Genomic DNA, 15,285 nt, shown 5'->3' on the forward strand with positions numbered 1-15,285 from the left:
ATGACAGAGGGAGACTCTGTCAAAAACAACAACAACAAAACCCGACAAAAACCCCAAGGTAATGACTTTGTACAGAAAAATGATGGTGTAAAAGTATTTTGGCATTGCAGTGACTTAAATTTCAGATTGAGAGAGACTAGAACTCCTCCATAAAAATTAATTTATCACAGCTAGTACTAAGAGATTCCTGAAACCTGAAATCTGGAGGTACTTAGGAAACAAGGACTCCTCCTGCATCAGGTCCTGGATGGAGATCAGACAGTTGGTAGTGGTATTTCCTTTCCTTTCTCAGCAAATAAGTGTTTCAATAAAATGTTAGATCAGGAGGCTCTCTTTAAAGGTTATTTTATCTATATCAAACACATTTAAACCATCAAAGCCCAAATGTACCAGTATATGTTGTAGCATGCCCCAGTTTGCATCATTTTGTATGCTTAAAATACTTAGCACTTTAGAAAATGACTTACCATCATGTTTTAAATAGCTACCTGATATCATGTATTCTCTTTTAATTTCACAGCACATTGAGTAAAATGTGTCTGTAGGTTTTGATACCATAAACATAATTACTTTAATTCACACATTCACTGAATATCAAGTTCCAGTTCCTGTGGTAAAGAATCTCTGTAGTAGTTTGTGTGTAGCACTTAAGGTATAAACTGCTCCTATTCTGTGCTTTTCCCAAATTATTATTACATATTTACAGATGTAGTTCTTTGAAGCTTAGATAATTTATAAACAAGTTAAAGTGTTCAAGTGGAATTCATGAACATTTAAAAGTGTGTGTGTGTGTGTGTGTGTGTGTGTGTGTGTGTGTAATTTAATAGACTCTTTCTCAATCTGCTGCTTCTGAAATCCCAGTAAGTAGCATGAAAATTCTAGGTGGTTGCTGCACCTGTGCTTGGAGCTAATTGATTTTGAGTGTTAGATGCTCACTTTGCAAATCAGCAGAATGTTTCCCCTCTGCATGAGTCCTTTTCCTCTTACTGGACCAAATTCTAGTTGTATGCTACTATGAGAACAATTTGTAGGGTAAAGAAAAAGCCCTATAGTTTATACATAAGCAGATGGAATTGTGACCTTCAAAAAAATGTAGAACAGGTTTCTATTAGAAATAATTTGTAAAATCAACACTAGTATTTTTTTCTTTCACTTTTTTTTTTGGAGACGGAGTTTCACTCTGTCGCCCAGACTGGAGTGCGGTAGCACAGTCTAGGCTCACTGCAGCCTTAGCCTCCTGGGCTCAAGTTATCCTCCCACCTCAGCCTCTCAAAGTGTTTGGACTATAGGCATTAGCCACCACACCCTGCTGCGAAGGAGGTTATTGTTAATACTTAATGCACTTTTATCTAGCATTCATATAATAGTGGGAGCCTCTGAAAGCAGTGCTGGAGGCTTGTAATTTGTCAAAGGTGAACAACAGAGTTTGAGTCTTAAACCAGTGACAGTCTTTTGCTGGTTAGTGGATTTTTGGTGGTTGTTTTTTGAAACAGGGTCTTGCTCTGTCGCCCAGGCTGGAGTGCAGTGGCGCCATCATGGCCCACTGCAGCCTCAACTTCCTGTGCTTAGGTGATCCTCCCACCTCAACCTTCTGAGTAGCTGGGTCTACAGACACGTGCCACCATGTTCAGTTAATTTAATTTTATTTTTTGTAGAGATGTCTATGTTGCCCAGGCTGGTCTCAAACTCCTGGGCTCAAGCAGTCCACCCACCTTGGCCTCCCAAAGTGCTGGGATTACAGATGTGAGCCGCTGCACCCAATTTTTTGTTTTATTTTATTATTTTATTTTATTTTTTTATCTTTTTTTTTTTTTATGTTATGTTATATTATTGTAGTGACAGGGTTTCACCATGTTGCCCAGGCTGGTCTTGAACTCCTGGGCTCAAGCGATCCTCCTGCCTCAGCCTACCAAAGTGCTGGGATTATAGGTGTAAGCCGTTGTGCCTGGCCCTGATTAGTTTTTAAATGAAAAGATTTTGCGCCCAGATATTCCCCTTTATTACTGATTTTAGATTTAGATCCATTTTTACTCTGTTACTGGCATTTTAACTTCAGGTGTACAAGTACAAGATTAGTACTTCCCATTCAGGCTATAAAAAGGGTGTTTGTTTTTAAAAAGGTAGAAATTATCCCACTCTAAATTCTGGTGTTTAAAAATAATGCACATGTATGCACACACACCCAGAATGAGTTGAGGAGGTAAATATAGTAGGGTATGATGGCATCAGATCCCTCTGAAATGTGACAGTACTTTGGACATAACCTGTGCATGTCTGTTAAGTTTTTAAACTGCCGCTCTTCTGCTTTTGTTTTTTTTTTTGTTTTTTTTTTTTGGATTGATGCTCTTAAGGGTGTTAGTGTCTGTGATGTAACTTTTGGCTTTTTGAGGAATTGGTTGTAGCACTGAATGTGTTTGATGCATTGTTTGAGCCTGAGTTTGGTGAAATTTATATTAGGAAAAGCATTGTAAAGTGAGATTGTGTTACCTGGCAGGTGGAGATAGAGGAGAGAGGAGCAAAAAGAAAATGAGTTGTTACAAGACATTGAATCAGTAGGTTTAAGGGATTTGAAAGTGAGTTTATCTTGCTACTGTGTTACAAAAAGAATGGCATCTGAGGAGTTTTGATTTAAACTCTATTTTTCTCTTGAAGATCCCTGGTGGAGAAGCTACTTATTTGTGCAAGAAGAACTAAAGTACAGCTCATATGGAAGAGAAGTCCAAGTGTAGGGGAAGAAAGAAAGGCACACCATGTGTGGTGGAAGGAGCCCAGGCTGGAGGACAGACACGGATTCTGGTCCTGACTTTACTATACTAGCTTATAGTGTAGTAGTTTAACCTTCCTGGGCTGTAAAGTGGACTGGCTCTTGAATCTGTAATTTGCTTTTGAGTTTGAATGTAGGGTATCTCTAGTTATAGAAATGGTAAGAGATCATTTTCTTACATGAGGAAATTTGAACCTAAAGCAATGGAGTGGGCCTTAAGAAAGTAGGGAAACAGTATGTTTTGGATGGAGGTATGAACAGGAGAAGGCCAATTCTGCCTTTTAGAAAAGGCATGATGGACTGGGCGCAGTGGCTCACACCTGTAATCCCAGAACTTTGGGAGGCCGAGGCAGGTGGATCACCTGAGGTCAGGGGTTTGAGACCAGCCTGGCCAAATGGCGAAACCCCATCTCTACTAAAAATACAAAAAATTAGCTGGGTGTGGTAGCAGGTGCCTGTGATCTCAGCTACTCAGGAGGCTGAGGCAGGGAGAATAGCTTGAACCTGGGAGGTGGAGGTTGCAGTGGACTGAGATTGCACTGTTGCGCTCCAGCCTGGGCAATAGTAACAAGACTGTCTCAAAAAAAAAAAAAAAAAAAAGAAAAAAGGCAATCTGTGGACGGAGCACTGAAGGGAAACAATGGAGTAGAAAGGAGAAGAAAAGGGAGACATTTGTTATAAAAATCATGTGTTTCTCTTTTATAGGTCCCTATTCTTGCTGCATATTAAACTTTCCTGCTTGTGACAATCTGCATGAATATTAAAATCTGTTCTCCATATCTGTGACTTGTATACACATGGTTGATTTTGGTGACTTGCTAGTGTCTGCAATCTGATTTCAACCCATAGAACCAACATTTTAATTCTTCTTTCTTAAATTTACGATGTTAAAATACAGAAAAAATATATGTGTATATATTGCCTCAATTTTAGGTAGCCAATGTTTTGCATGCTCTGAGATACTTTATTAAGTTTGGGCACAGGCCATTGGGCTCTGATTTAGTAATAAGGATGTAAAACTTACTTGTTCTTTGTAGCAACGTAGCAAAGGCTAATCCATTTCCCCCAGCAGCTGCTAAGGGCATTAGCTGGTTTTCATGTCTTCTGTCCGTAAAGTCAGTCAGTTGCAGGGGACTTGGGATGCAGGTGACTGCTGCAGGAACAGCCTCTTCATGTGGATTTGTAAAGCTCACTCTAATCCTATCCCAGACTCTTCCTAGGCCCCATGCCTGAGATTTCCTTAGTTGTGACTGAGGTTCAGAAAGCAGAGGCTGATGGCACATGGGAAGGCTGGAGGCTTGCCCAATGAAGCCGGCAAAATTTTAATTGGTAACATTTTAGAAAATTGAGATTAGAACTCACGCCTTTTAATTGCCGGTGTGCAGCCACATTTTGGGGGGATATATAGGGAGTAGGGTAGTTAGCAGGAGTATATACAAAATGCAGTAAGTGTCTGTTACAGGCTACCCAGAGGACTGGCCTCAGAACAAAGCAATATTGTCTTCTAATCTCTATCTTCTTAATCTCAATATTTCTTCTTTATAGTGTATCTCTGATAAATTGTAGGTTTTTTTTTTTTTTTCCCTTCTTAGATGCACAGGTCTCGGAAGAAGTCTTAGTTGCATCAGTTGCAGTTTCTCACAGCACCTTGGGTTTAAGGACGTAAACAAAAACAGAGGGCCAAAAGCTCCTTTTGTTCTCAGAACACAGGCAAGATTTTTTTTTTTTTTGAGATGGAGTTTCGCTCTTGTTGCCCAGGCTGGCGTGCAATGGCATGATCTCAGCTTACCGCAGTCTCCGCCTCTGGGATTCAAGTGATTCTCCTGCCTCAGCCTCTGGAGTAGCTGGGATTACAGGCATGTGCCACCACACCCGGATAAGTTTGTATTTTTAGTAGAGATGGGGTTTCTCCATGTTGATCAGGCTGGTCTCACACTCCCAACCTCAGGTGATCTGCCCACCTCAGCCTCCCAAAGTGTTGGCATTACAGGCGTGAGCCACCACGTCCAGCCAAGATTTCTTAGTCTTTCTCTGACCCCAGTCCTGTTACATTTGTAAGGGAATTTTTGTAGACTGTAGACTTAAAAGCAAAAAGACTTTAGTCCTAAGGTAGAAACTCCCAGTCATTTATGTGAGTAATAATTATTTTGCTTTCTTCTCTTCTTTAACCCCTGCCCCAGTTTGTTTCTTTGTCCATCACTGGGCTTCTTTTTGATCCCTGCATCCTCATTCTGAGAGTTTTCTGCTGACTGGCAGCTCCGTGGTGGGGCAGAGTTTGCAGGAAGCTTGTTCCTGAAACTGGCTCAACTAACAGGAGAGCCAGCCTGTGCAGACAGCACTCTTGTTCCTGTCTGCATTGGAGGAGACTGCCCTCCTCTTTGCATACTAAACACAAGTTGTTGGAATGCTATTTGCAACTCCCAGAGCCACATTTTGGCTAGGCTTGATACACTGTAAGAGGCAAATGGCCCACTCCTTTTTCAAGGAGTAAAAGTATTCACTATTATTTTACCAGGTTTGCCTTGAAAGCCTAGAAATTGCTTTTTGAAGCCAAGGGTTGAATTAGGATGATTTGAGGGATAGGAGGAGGATCCTCATATTGTCCTGAAGATTTGGCACCCTGTCTAGATGCTTTTGCTTCTATCTGTCTCCCTTCTGTCTGCTGTTATACATAATCCTGTGTCCAGTAGAGTTTGCAGACCAGATTGGCAAGGAGGAACCATTCCAGCTTGTTCAAACCTCAAGCCCCATTTTGCAAACAGGGCTCCTAACTGATCTTTTGAAGCAAATCTGACATAGTTATAGTTTTAGCGTCTTTGATCACTGTATGGCCTTCTCCCTCCTTTTTGATACCTTTTGGATCTATTCTACTTAGAGAGCCTGGCCAGAAGCTATTACCCCATTATCTTCGCTGTGCAATCCACAGTCAGCTTAGAACTCTAGTCTTTTTCAGGAGCCTCATTGGCTGACACTAAAGCCCACTCTGTCATTTGGGGCAAACAGTAGTTTCCCACTGGTGTTCTGATCTGTAGTTCTTTTCTATAAGCAAGAAAAGATTACTGTTCTGGCTCCCTTCAGCTTCTGTGTCATTGCATCATTGCAAATCATAGTCAGTTATAGCATCTAAAAGTAGTACTCTGATCTTGTGAATTCAGTGCCTGAGAGATATATTCTCCCCTTCTTCCAAAGGTGGTGCCACCTCTTTGTTGCCTTCATGCTGTGACATGACTTGAGACCACTGATTTAGAGATAAAGGGAAGTCCTAATTCACTTTGTAGTAAATAACTTGAGTACTGTTGATGCAGATAAGTTTGAAGCTCTATTTTTGTTGCTTTCCCTTATAGATCTTTTTAATTAGTCTTGTTGGACACATTGAAGAACTCCAGGGTCAAAGCCTTTTTGACTAAGAGGACTTCATTTTTTTTTTAATTGCAGGTTCCATTACAGCTTATAGAAAGTGTTGAATGCCGAGATATATTTCAGCTTCATTTGACTTGCAAAGACTGCAAAGTTATCAGGTATGTGGTATGTTTGTGTTGCTGTTTAGTGTGGAAAATATTTTTTAAAGAATGGGTCCATTATTTGGTAACTTAGTAAAATACCTTTTGATGATTAACGTCATTAGGAATATTTTCTGAGTAGTTTTTGCCTGAAATATTTTATCTGTAGGATGTGTACTTTGCTATGTTGAAAGATGTTTTTTTTAAAAAAAAAATTTGGAAATAATTTTATATTTACAAAAGTAAAAATACTAAAAAGAATATCAGTACACCATTTACCCAGATTCACTTGTTAACATTTTATTATTTGCTTTATTATTTGCAGAGGCCTGGGGTGTGTGGGGGTGTGTGGGGGTGTGTGTGTGTGATTCTTTTTCTGAACAGATTGAGAGTAAGTTACATAATCATGGCTCTTAATCCCAAAATACTTTAGTGTGCTTTCCTAAGAATAGGGATATTTTCTTACATAACCATAGCATCATCAATTTTCAATTTTACATTGATAATACATATATCCAGTCTACTATACATGTTCCAGTTTTGTCAGTTCACCTAATGACCTACTGATATTTTTTTATAGCGTTCTCCCTCACCTCATTCAGTACAGGATCCAGTCTAGGTCATATATTGCATTTAGCTGCCATGACTCTGTAGCCTTCTTTAATCTGGAACATTTTGTTTTTGTTTTTGTTTGTTTTTGAGACAGAGTCTTGCTCTGTCGCTCAGGCTGGAGTGCAGTGGCACGATCTCAGCTCACTGCAAGCTCTGCCTCCTGGGTTCAAGCGATTCTCCTGCCTCAGCCTCCTGAGTAGCTGGGATTATAGGCGTGTGCCACCACACCTGGCTAATTTTTTGTATTTTTAGTAGAGACGGAGTTTCACCATGTTGGCCAGGCTGGTCTTGAACTCTGACCTCATGATCTGCCCGTTTTGGCTTCCCAAAGTGCTGGGATTACAGGCATGAGCCACCATACCCGCCCAAACTGGAACATTTTCTACAGCCTTACTTTCTTTTATGACGTTCACATTTTGCAGAATACAGTCTTTTGTTTTAATGGAATACTTCTCATTTTGTGTTTGTCCAGTGTTCCCTCAATTAAATTGAGGTTATGTTTTCTCAACTGGAATACTGTATGTATGATGTCACGTGCTTTTCAGGGTATTGTATTACATCTGGAAGTACCGTGTCCACATATCCTTCACTGGTGATGTTAATTTTGATTATTCCAGTCGAGATGTCACCTGGTTTCTCTATAATTGCTGCATTTTCTCTCTGGCAACTAAAAACAGTCTGGGGGCGCACTTTGAAACAATACGAATGTCCCTGCTTCTCATAAAAATTTCTCCATAAGTTTAGCATTCTTTGATGATTTTTATCTGCTCTTAACTATAATGGTTGCAGGCTGGGTGCGGTGGCTCACGCCTGTAATCCTAGCACTTTGGGAGGCCTAGGTGGGTGGATCACTTGAGGTCAGGAGTTCGAGACCAGCCTGACCAACATGGCAAAGCCCTGTCTCTACTAAAAATACAAAAATTAGCTGGGTGTGGTGGTGCATGCCTGTAGTCCCAGCTATTCGGGAGTCTGAGGCAGAAGAATTACTTGAACCTGGGAGGCAGAGGTTGCAGTGAGCTGAGATCAAGCCACTGTACTCCAGCCTGGGTGACAGAACAAGACTCCGTCTGAAAAACAAAAAACCAAAAACCAACAACGATGCCTGAAATGCATTTTTAAATTTAATAGCCCTAGAGGTCTTAAATTCCACAAGTTTTTACTGCATTCCTCTGACCTTTTCTGGGGTGTCAGTAAACATTATGTGTGGGTATATTGATAAGCCACCGTGATTGGGACGAGGGAGAGGTTTAAGTGACCCCTTGGTTTTAAGACAGATATTTAAATTGCTTTTTAGTCAGTGAGATTTTGCTTATTTTTTATAGATACTGGCTACACCACTCAGTTTAAGAAGGTAGTTGCTTATTAATTAATTTTTAACATTGCATTCAAAAAGGCCAAATATTTAAACAAATCTTTATTTTTATTTATTTTCTTGAGACAAGGCCTCACTCTGTTGCCCAAGCTGGAGTGCAGTGGTGTGATCTTGGCTCACTGCAAACTCTACCTCCCTGGTTCAAGCGATTCTTGTGCCTCAGCCTTCTGAGTAGCTGGGATTACAGGTGCATGCCACCACAGCTGGCTAATATTTTTGTATTTTTATTAGAGACGGGAGTTTTGCCATTTTAGCCAGGCTGGTCTCGAACTCCTGACCTCAAGTGATCTGCCCGTTTTGGCCTCCCAAAGTGCTGGGATTACAGGCATGAGCCACTGAACTCAGCCTAAACTCATCTTTAATAAATTAGTTTTCAGTAATTATTTTAACTCCTTAGTTGTATATACTGAAAATTGCAGTTGACAGTAGAATTGTTTTGTTCTCTACATGGTCATAGTTGAAAGTTTCAGTGCAGTCTGTCTTTTGGATCTGATTTGGCCTAATAGCTAAATATTGAAATTACTCCCTAACTGGCTAAAAATAATGCTGTGGTTTTTTGTTTGTTTGTTTTAAACTTGTGCTAATATGTTACTACAAAACAAAAAGGATTTTTCTAAACACATTTTTTATGAGGGACAACCATAAAACTTTCATGGAAGAAGTAGAATGAAGCTCCACTCGAAAGAGAATAGCTGCCATTTTTCTGTAATAATTGTCATTAATAAATCTTAGAAGAGATTTCATTAGTCTAAAAAAATAGGTTTTCCACATGGTCAGCATCCTTCTTTGGACATTTTGGTCCATTGGCTAACATTTGTTTTTCTTATAAGTGATAATGAGCATGCGAATGACTGCCGGCCTCAGATGCTTTCTTGACTGTGGTTCCCAGTTCGAGTGGGCATTCTTGAAATAATGGCTTTTCTTACATTTCACTTCAACTGTCTGATTACATCCATACTTGTTTGGCTTTACAAAAGGTGTCAGTTTTCAACTTTTGAGCAGTGTCAAGAGTGGCTGAAGAGACTGAACAATGCAATCCGACCACCTGCTAAAATAGAAGATCTCTTCTCATTTGCATACCATGCTTGGTGCATGGAGGTCTATGCCAGTGAAAAGGAGCAACATGGAGACCTGTGCAGACCAGGTACGCCTTTCAGAAATGTGCAAATGGCCAGGGGCTTTATCAAGCTACTGATGGAGGTACTTTTAACATGAAATGGGACACCTAAGCATTGATATATTCAATCAGTGTATATTTTAGGGAGCACCTAGCATGTGCGCAGCATTCTTCTAAGCTTAATAGAACATCTTTTCTGCCTTCCAGGGGAAGGGAAGAACACTAGAAGGCATCACAATCTATTGGGCCTAAAAACAGCTCAACTATAATAAGGTTTTATGAATATTATGGAAGCCTAATAGAAGGGAGCCATGAGTTTTGTATACATGTGTGGGAAGGCTTCACATTTAAACTGGCTTTTGAATCAGCTTTGAAAGTTGAATAGGAGTTCATTGGTGAGAGGCCAGGTGCCTATCAAGAACAAATAGATTTTGTGGGGTTTTGTTTTGTTTTGTTTTTCTTTTTTTGAGACGGAGTTTCGCTCTTGTTGCCCAGGCTGGAGAGCAATGGTGTGATCTCAGCTCACTGCAACCTGCACCTCCTGGGTTCAAGCAATTCCCCTGCCTCAGCCTCCCGTGTAGCAGCTGGGATTACAGGCATGCGCCAAGCGCCACTATGCCCAGATAATTTTTTATTTTTAGTAGAGGTGGGATTTCTCCATGTTGGTAAGGCTGGTCTTGAGCTCCCGACATCAGGTAATACGCCTGCCTCGGCTGCCCATAGTGCTGGGATTATAGGCATGAGCCATCGCATCTGGCCTAGATTGTGGGTTTTAACATGTGACCCCCCCCCAAAAAAAAAAAAGATGCTGAGCCTGTTCTGGAACCCAGGCTTCCTGATTCCTCTATGGTCTTTGTTCCCTTCACTGTCATTCTCCGTCAGAAATGGCTTTGACCAAGTTCATGTTATTTTTCTGCGTGTAGTTTCCTGTAAACTTTATGTGGTCATAGATAGAACTTTGCTGGTCTAACACTGACTTTTAGTGTGTCAGGTTTCGAAGTGAAGTCTTAAATTTCTATGCAGTGAAAAGTTGTGAGCCTCCTTCAAATAAAGTTTACCCTTGGGACTTTTTTCTAGAAACCTGAAATTTTAATCCTGAATCTTCAGTCTTATAAGTCTGCCTGGGGTCATTTTAAACATTTGAGGCTAATCTTGCTTTTGTTACTTTGTTCTCTGGCCCCATCACTAATTGAAGCTTTTGGTTCACATTCTTGTTCTGTTGTATTAAAATGCTTATAACATTAGCATTATCTTATGTTTAATGATGCTTTGATAAATACTTTTGTTTGATCCTCATAATCTTGTCAAACAGGCAAGATAGGTTGGTGTCTGTTTTGGGAGCCAAAGAAATGGAGGCTCAGAGGTAAAAAGCCTGTTGTCAAGTCCCAGTGCTAATCACTGACCACAGAACTTAAAACTTAAAACCAGTTCTCAGTTATTCAGACCTGACCGTGGGGGGTGCTGTGGATACAGAGTTTGAAAAACAAAAGCACCTGCTCTCATGGAGCCTCAGGGAAAGCCTCGGAATCCCAGCTTCTCACAAGCGTGTCCAGGCTAGCAGAATCCTGTCACCTACGACAGACCACACCAACCTTGACGTTTATGAGAATGTGCTTAAACTGTCTCTCACTTCACTCCAATTGTTGCATCTATTTTTTGTCTTTATTGAGATGCCATCACATTTTAAATACATTTTTAAATTTTTTTATAGCTCTTTTCAAATTTGGGGGTTTTTCTTAAAGAGAAAGTTTACAGACAGTGATGTGTACAACTTTTACATGTACATTTTCTGAGTTTTTAACCATTGTATCTTCTTTATTTTTAGTTTCTACCATCTCCTAGGATAACGAACTTAATGAGTGGATTGTACTGCATTATGTTATATAAGAACTTTAATTTGTTTAAGACCCCTGACTCCAAGAGGTACTCCCTAATTTTGGGTTGCCAGCATTTACTCAGCAAGATTTGCTTTCTCCTCTCCTGTTCTCTCACAACCACAGATGGAAAAGTCCTTATCTTTTTAGGAGAGCTTTTTTAGTCCCTTGATAATTTTAGTTTCTTTTGGATTTGAGCAAACTCTTAGGATATTCCTGAGAGGTACCTCTGTCTAGTCTTTTAATTATGGGTGGCTTTGTCCTGAGGTGGGATGACTTTTGTCCCCAGACCCTTCCCCTTCCTGATGATATCTGATATTCTTTGGCCATCAAGACATAAAGATATCTACGGTGTTGTCTGTCTTTTTGTAGGTTTGTGATGCAAGGGCACATGAGGGGTAAAGTACTGACTTAGGAATTAGGAAACCTGAATTCAAATGCGTACTCTACAATTTAGTTGAAAAAAAGAATACTGGGCAAGAATTTATGCTCTCTATGCTTTAGTTTCCTTTGTGCTTTAAACTGGGACATTCATGCTCTTCCTGCCCAGGCTGATCCAGGTATCCTGAAGATCAAATCTGTTAATGCTGCAGAGTTCAATTCAGTAAATGTTTAAGTGCCCCCTATGTGCCATGCTTATGAAAACACTTTGGAAATTATGCAACTACAAGGTAATGCAATCATAACTGTTTGGCGAGAGATTATGAGTAAGGGTTGCATTTTGTTTCTTCCCAGTATATACACAGTCCACACTTATCTTAACCTGCCACCACTCAGCATGGAATCTTTTATTTCAGTGACTTGGTTGAATGTATGTGTGTGTATGGCTTTTGCCTTTTATATATATTCACTGTGGAGTACAAAGGAAAAACTTGGTTTTAATTAAAAAAAAAAAAAAAAAAACCACCTCGAGGACATCTAGTCAACCTGGTTCTTTTGTTGTTACCTAATATTGTGGAGTGGTGGTGGTGTCTATAGCATTACTCATCAAATATTAGCATACCAGACAACCACATACTTACAAGTCATCTTTAGGATGAGACAACACTTGAGATATTTCAAAGTCATGCCTTTTTATAATCTGCCCCAGTACATGATATCACAAGTGTAGACTCTGAGAGGTGGAAGTTAATTTAATCTCATAGCAGTTAATAAAGTCTTTTATGGAGTCTTCTCTACCTAGCTTGCTAGAAGTAGAATGTATCAGAGAGGAGGGAAATGAGAAAATTACATAATTGTCTTAGTATTCATATAAATCTTAGTTTCTGGCTGTTGAACCGGTCATAGTTAAGCCAGCCATACTGTGGTCACAGCTCTAAGGCTTAATCAGCTTTGGAAGAAGTTTCAGTATTGCTGTTGGAGTTTACCTGTGAAACCTGCAGAAGCCTTTGTCAAATTCTTGACCCTTCTTTTAGCCCCTTAAACACTAAAAAAGAAGTGGGCTTAAAGCTGAAAGCTTCTCTCCCATGTCCTTAACTTCCTGCTCCTCATTGCAACTGACTTGGTGGTGGTGGTCTATACTAGTGTTATTCTGGAGGCCTGACAGATGACGGGGCAGTTTAGCTGCCAGTTTAGTAGCGTCAGGCCTACCTCTCTAACCTCTCTGATGTGAAATGTCCATTAAGCCCATCTTGTTTATCCACAAATAGCATATGACTCTGGGTCTTAACACTGTTGTGAAGCTGCCTATTTATCTGTCCTCCGGGTTTGAATGCAGTCCAGGAAGTTACATCTAGAGGATTTACTGGGACCTTTGTATGTAGAAAAGCATAATTCCTTTCTCCATATTTGAAAATCTGGTGAGAAATAGTTTCTTACCTTCTCTCACTGGTATTCGTCTGCTTCCTCGCCTGCCAGGTAAAGGCCGGTCCCTTCTGTCCTAGGCCTTTTAGGCTGTATATAATTGTGGGCTTGAATACTCAGGATCAGCCAGGGAGCTAGACTTTTTAGGGAAAACTTTTTAGATCACTGATTGACACTGTGCTTCTGATAAAGAGAGTTAGGGAACTTCATTGCTTTTAAAAAGAAAGTTTTCTTTTTTTTTTTTTTTTTTTTTTTTTTTTTTTTTTTTGAGACGGAGTCTCGCTCTGTCGCCCAGCCCAGGCTGGAGTGCAGTGGCGCGATCTCGGCTCACTGCAAGCTCCGCCTCCCGGGTTCACACCATTCTCCTGCCTCAGCCTCCCGAGTAGCTGGGACTACAGGCGCCCACAACCGCGCCCGGCTAATTTTTTGTATTTTTAGTAGAGACGGGGTTTCACCGTGGTCTCGATCTCCTGACCTTGTGATCCGCCCGCCTCGGCCTCCCAAAGTGCTGGGATTACAGGCGTGAGCCACCGCGCCCGGCCTAAAAAGAAAGTTTTCATTTCCACTAAAATGAAAATTGCTGGACTGTATTATTTTTAGTTTAAGAAATACTAAATGCTGAAAAGGGACAAAGGCAGATAGGAAGGGTTGAAATGGAAATATAAAGCCAAACAAAAACCTTATAAGCCCCAGTATTTAAAGTAAGTTGGGATATCACAATGTATTTAATGTTGAATTGATTGAGACCTGAGAATTCTAAGATGGAAATTTTTAAGGGCAATCCAGCAATAGATGTGTTTGTGCTTATTTTTCTTGCTAAGTAAACATGAGTGAACATCTCACACAGTTCGCAAAAGCTGGTTAAATTCCTGATGTATGTAATGATGAATGATGTGTTTTTCAAATCCAGTAGTGGGTCATGAAATCTAATTTTAAAGAAATGGAATAGAAAATATCAAATTGTGTCACACAGTAAGAGTGGATATTGTTTTGTGAAATGCTTTCAAAAAAATAATGTATGTTGTATTAGCTGGGCACAGCGTCTACCTATAGTCCCAGCTATTCAAGAGGCTGAGGTGGGAAAATTGCTTGAGTTTAGGAGTTCAAATCCGGCTTAGGCAACAGAGGGAGACCCGGTCTCTCAAAAAATGAAAAAATTAAAACATGTTTGTTGTATTGTGATATAAAACATAATGCTTATTGTGGGTTGTGATGATCAGTTTCACAGTTTATGAAGTCACTGCGTTAGAGGATATAAAAATAATTAAAACTCATTCCCATTCTCAAAGAACTCAAAATAACAGATTTTCTATACTTGCTAGTCAGTATATATTTCTGTGTATAGCTCAGAATGTTGTGCTCTGGATGGTGGTTCTAAGTCCTTCTTTGGGAAGTGATTCTGTGAAGTAAATTGCTAGTGATAGTGATTGTTACTGTTATTATTTTGCCGGTGGTTATTTTTAAATCACAAGATCCTTTTAGGGTATCTATGTGTTTTACCCTAAGATAGAGGTATTAATGTTAAAGACCATTAATGTACAGTTCAGGAAAAGCACAGAAAAAATTAAAAAAAAATCATTAATGAAATACTTTCACCTCTTGCAAAGACTTGGAGCTATATCCCGGAGTAGGGGGAAACAAATCTCTTAATGAACTGGGAATTTGCCACAGTCTTGCAGCTTTTAAATTGGGATTATGAATTAAAGACTCCTTGTCTTTTTTTTTTTTTTTCTTTCTTTCTTTTTTTCTGAGACAGGGTATCACTCTGTTGCCCAGGCTGGAGTGCAATGGTGTGATGACGGCTCACTGCAGCCTCAACTTCCCTAGGTTCAGGTGATCCTCCCACTTCAGCCTCTCAAGTAGCTGGGACTACAGGCATGTACCACCACTACCTAATTTTTGCATTTTTGTAGAGACAGGGTTTCACCATGTTGCCCAGGCTGGTCTTGAACTCCTGGGCTCAAGCAATCTGCCTGCCTCAGCCTCCCAAAGTGCTGGGATCACAGGCGTGAGGCACTGTGTCTGGCCTAGTATTCTTGATGGTCAGTATTCCTTGCAATTTGTATACAGATGGCACCCCAATTCAAATAGTTTTTTCCTGTTTGGAAGCCTGCTACATTGCTTCTAAAAGTTTTCCAGAATGGGATGGATTTAGCTATTATTTCTTCTTGTACCTCTCAACCTCATCTTTTTATAACTCTCCTTCAGGAAACGTATAATACCTACCTTGAGCTCAAGAAAAG

At 40.1% G+C, this 15,285-nt stretch overlaps 1 protein-coding gene across 11 annotated transcripts in view; it reads left to right on the forward strand.

The window, feature by feature from the left end:
• LOC105487246 (myotubularin related protein 3) overlaps positions 1-15,285 on the forward strand; it is a 141,116-nt gene that overhangs the window by 96,635 nt on the left and 29,196 nt on the right. For all 11 annotated transcript variants that reach the window (XM_011750645.3, XM_071080372.1, XM_071080373.1 and 8 more), the window contains 2 exons: positions 6,200-6,282; positions 9,226-9,392. In XM_011750645.3, coding sequence (XP_011748947.2) covers positions 6,200-6,282; positions 9,226-9,392 — 250 coding nt within the window. The remainder of the gene's footprint in view (positions 1-6,199; positions 6,283-9,225; positions 9,393-15,285) is intronic.

The sequence above is a fragment of the Macaca nemestrina genome, chromosome 15 (genome assembly GCF_043159975.1).
Source record: "Macaca nemestrina isolate mMacNem1 chromosome 15, mMacNem.hap1, whole genome shotgun sequence".
Classification (NCBI taxonomy): Eukaryota; Metazoa; Chordata; class Mammalia; order Primates; family Cercopithecidae; genus Macaca; species Macaca nemestrina.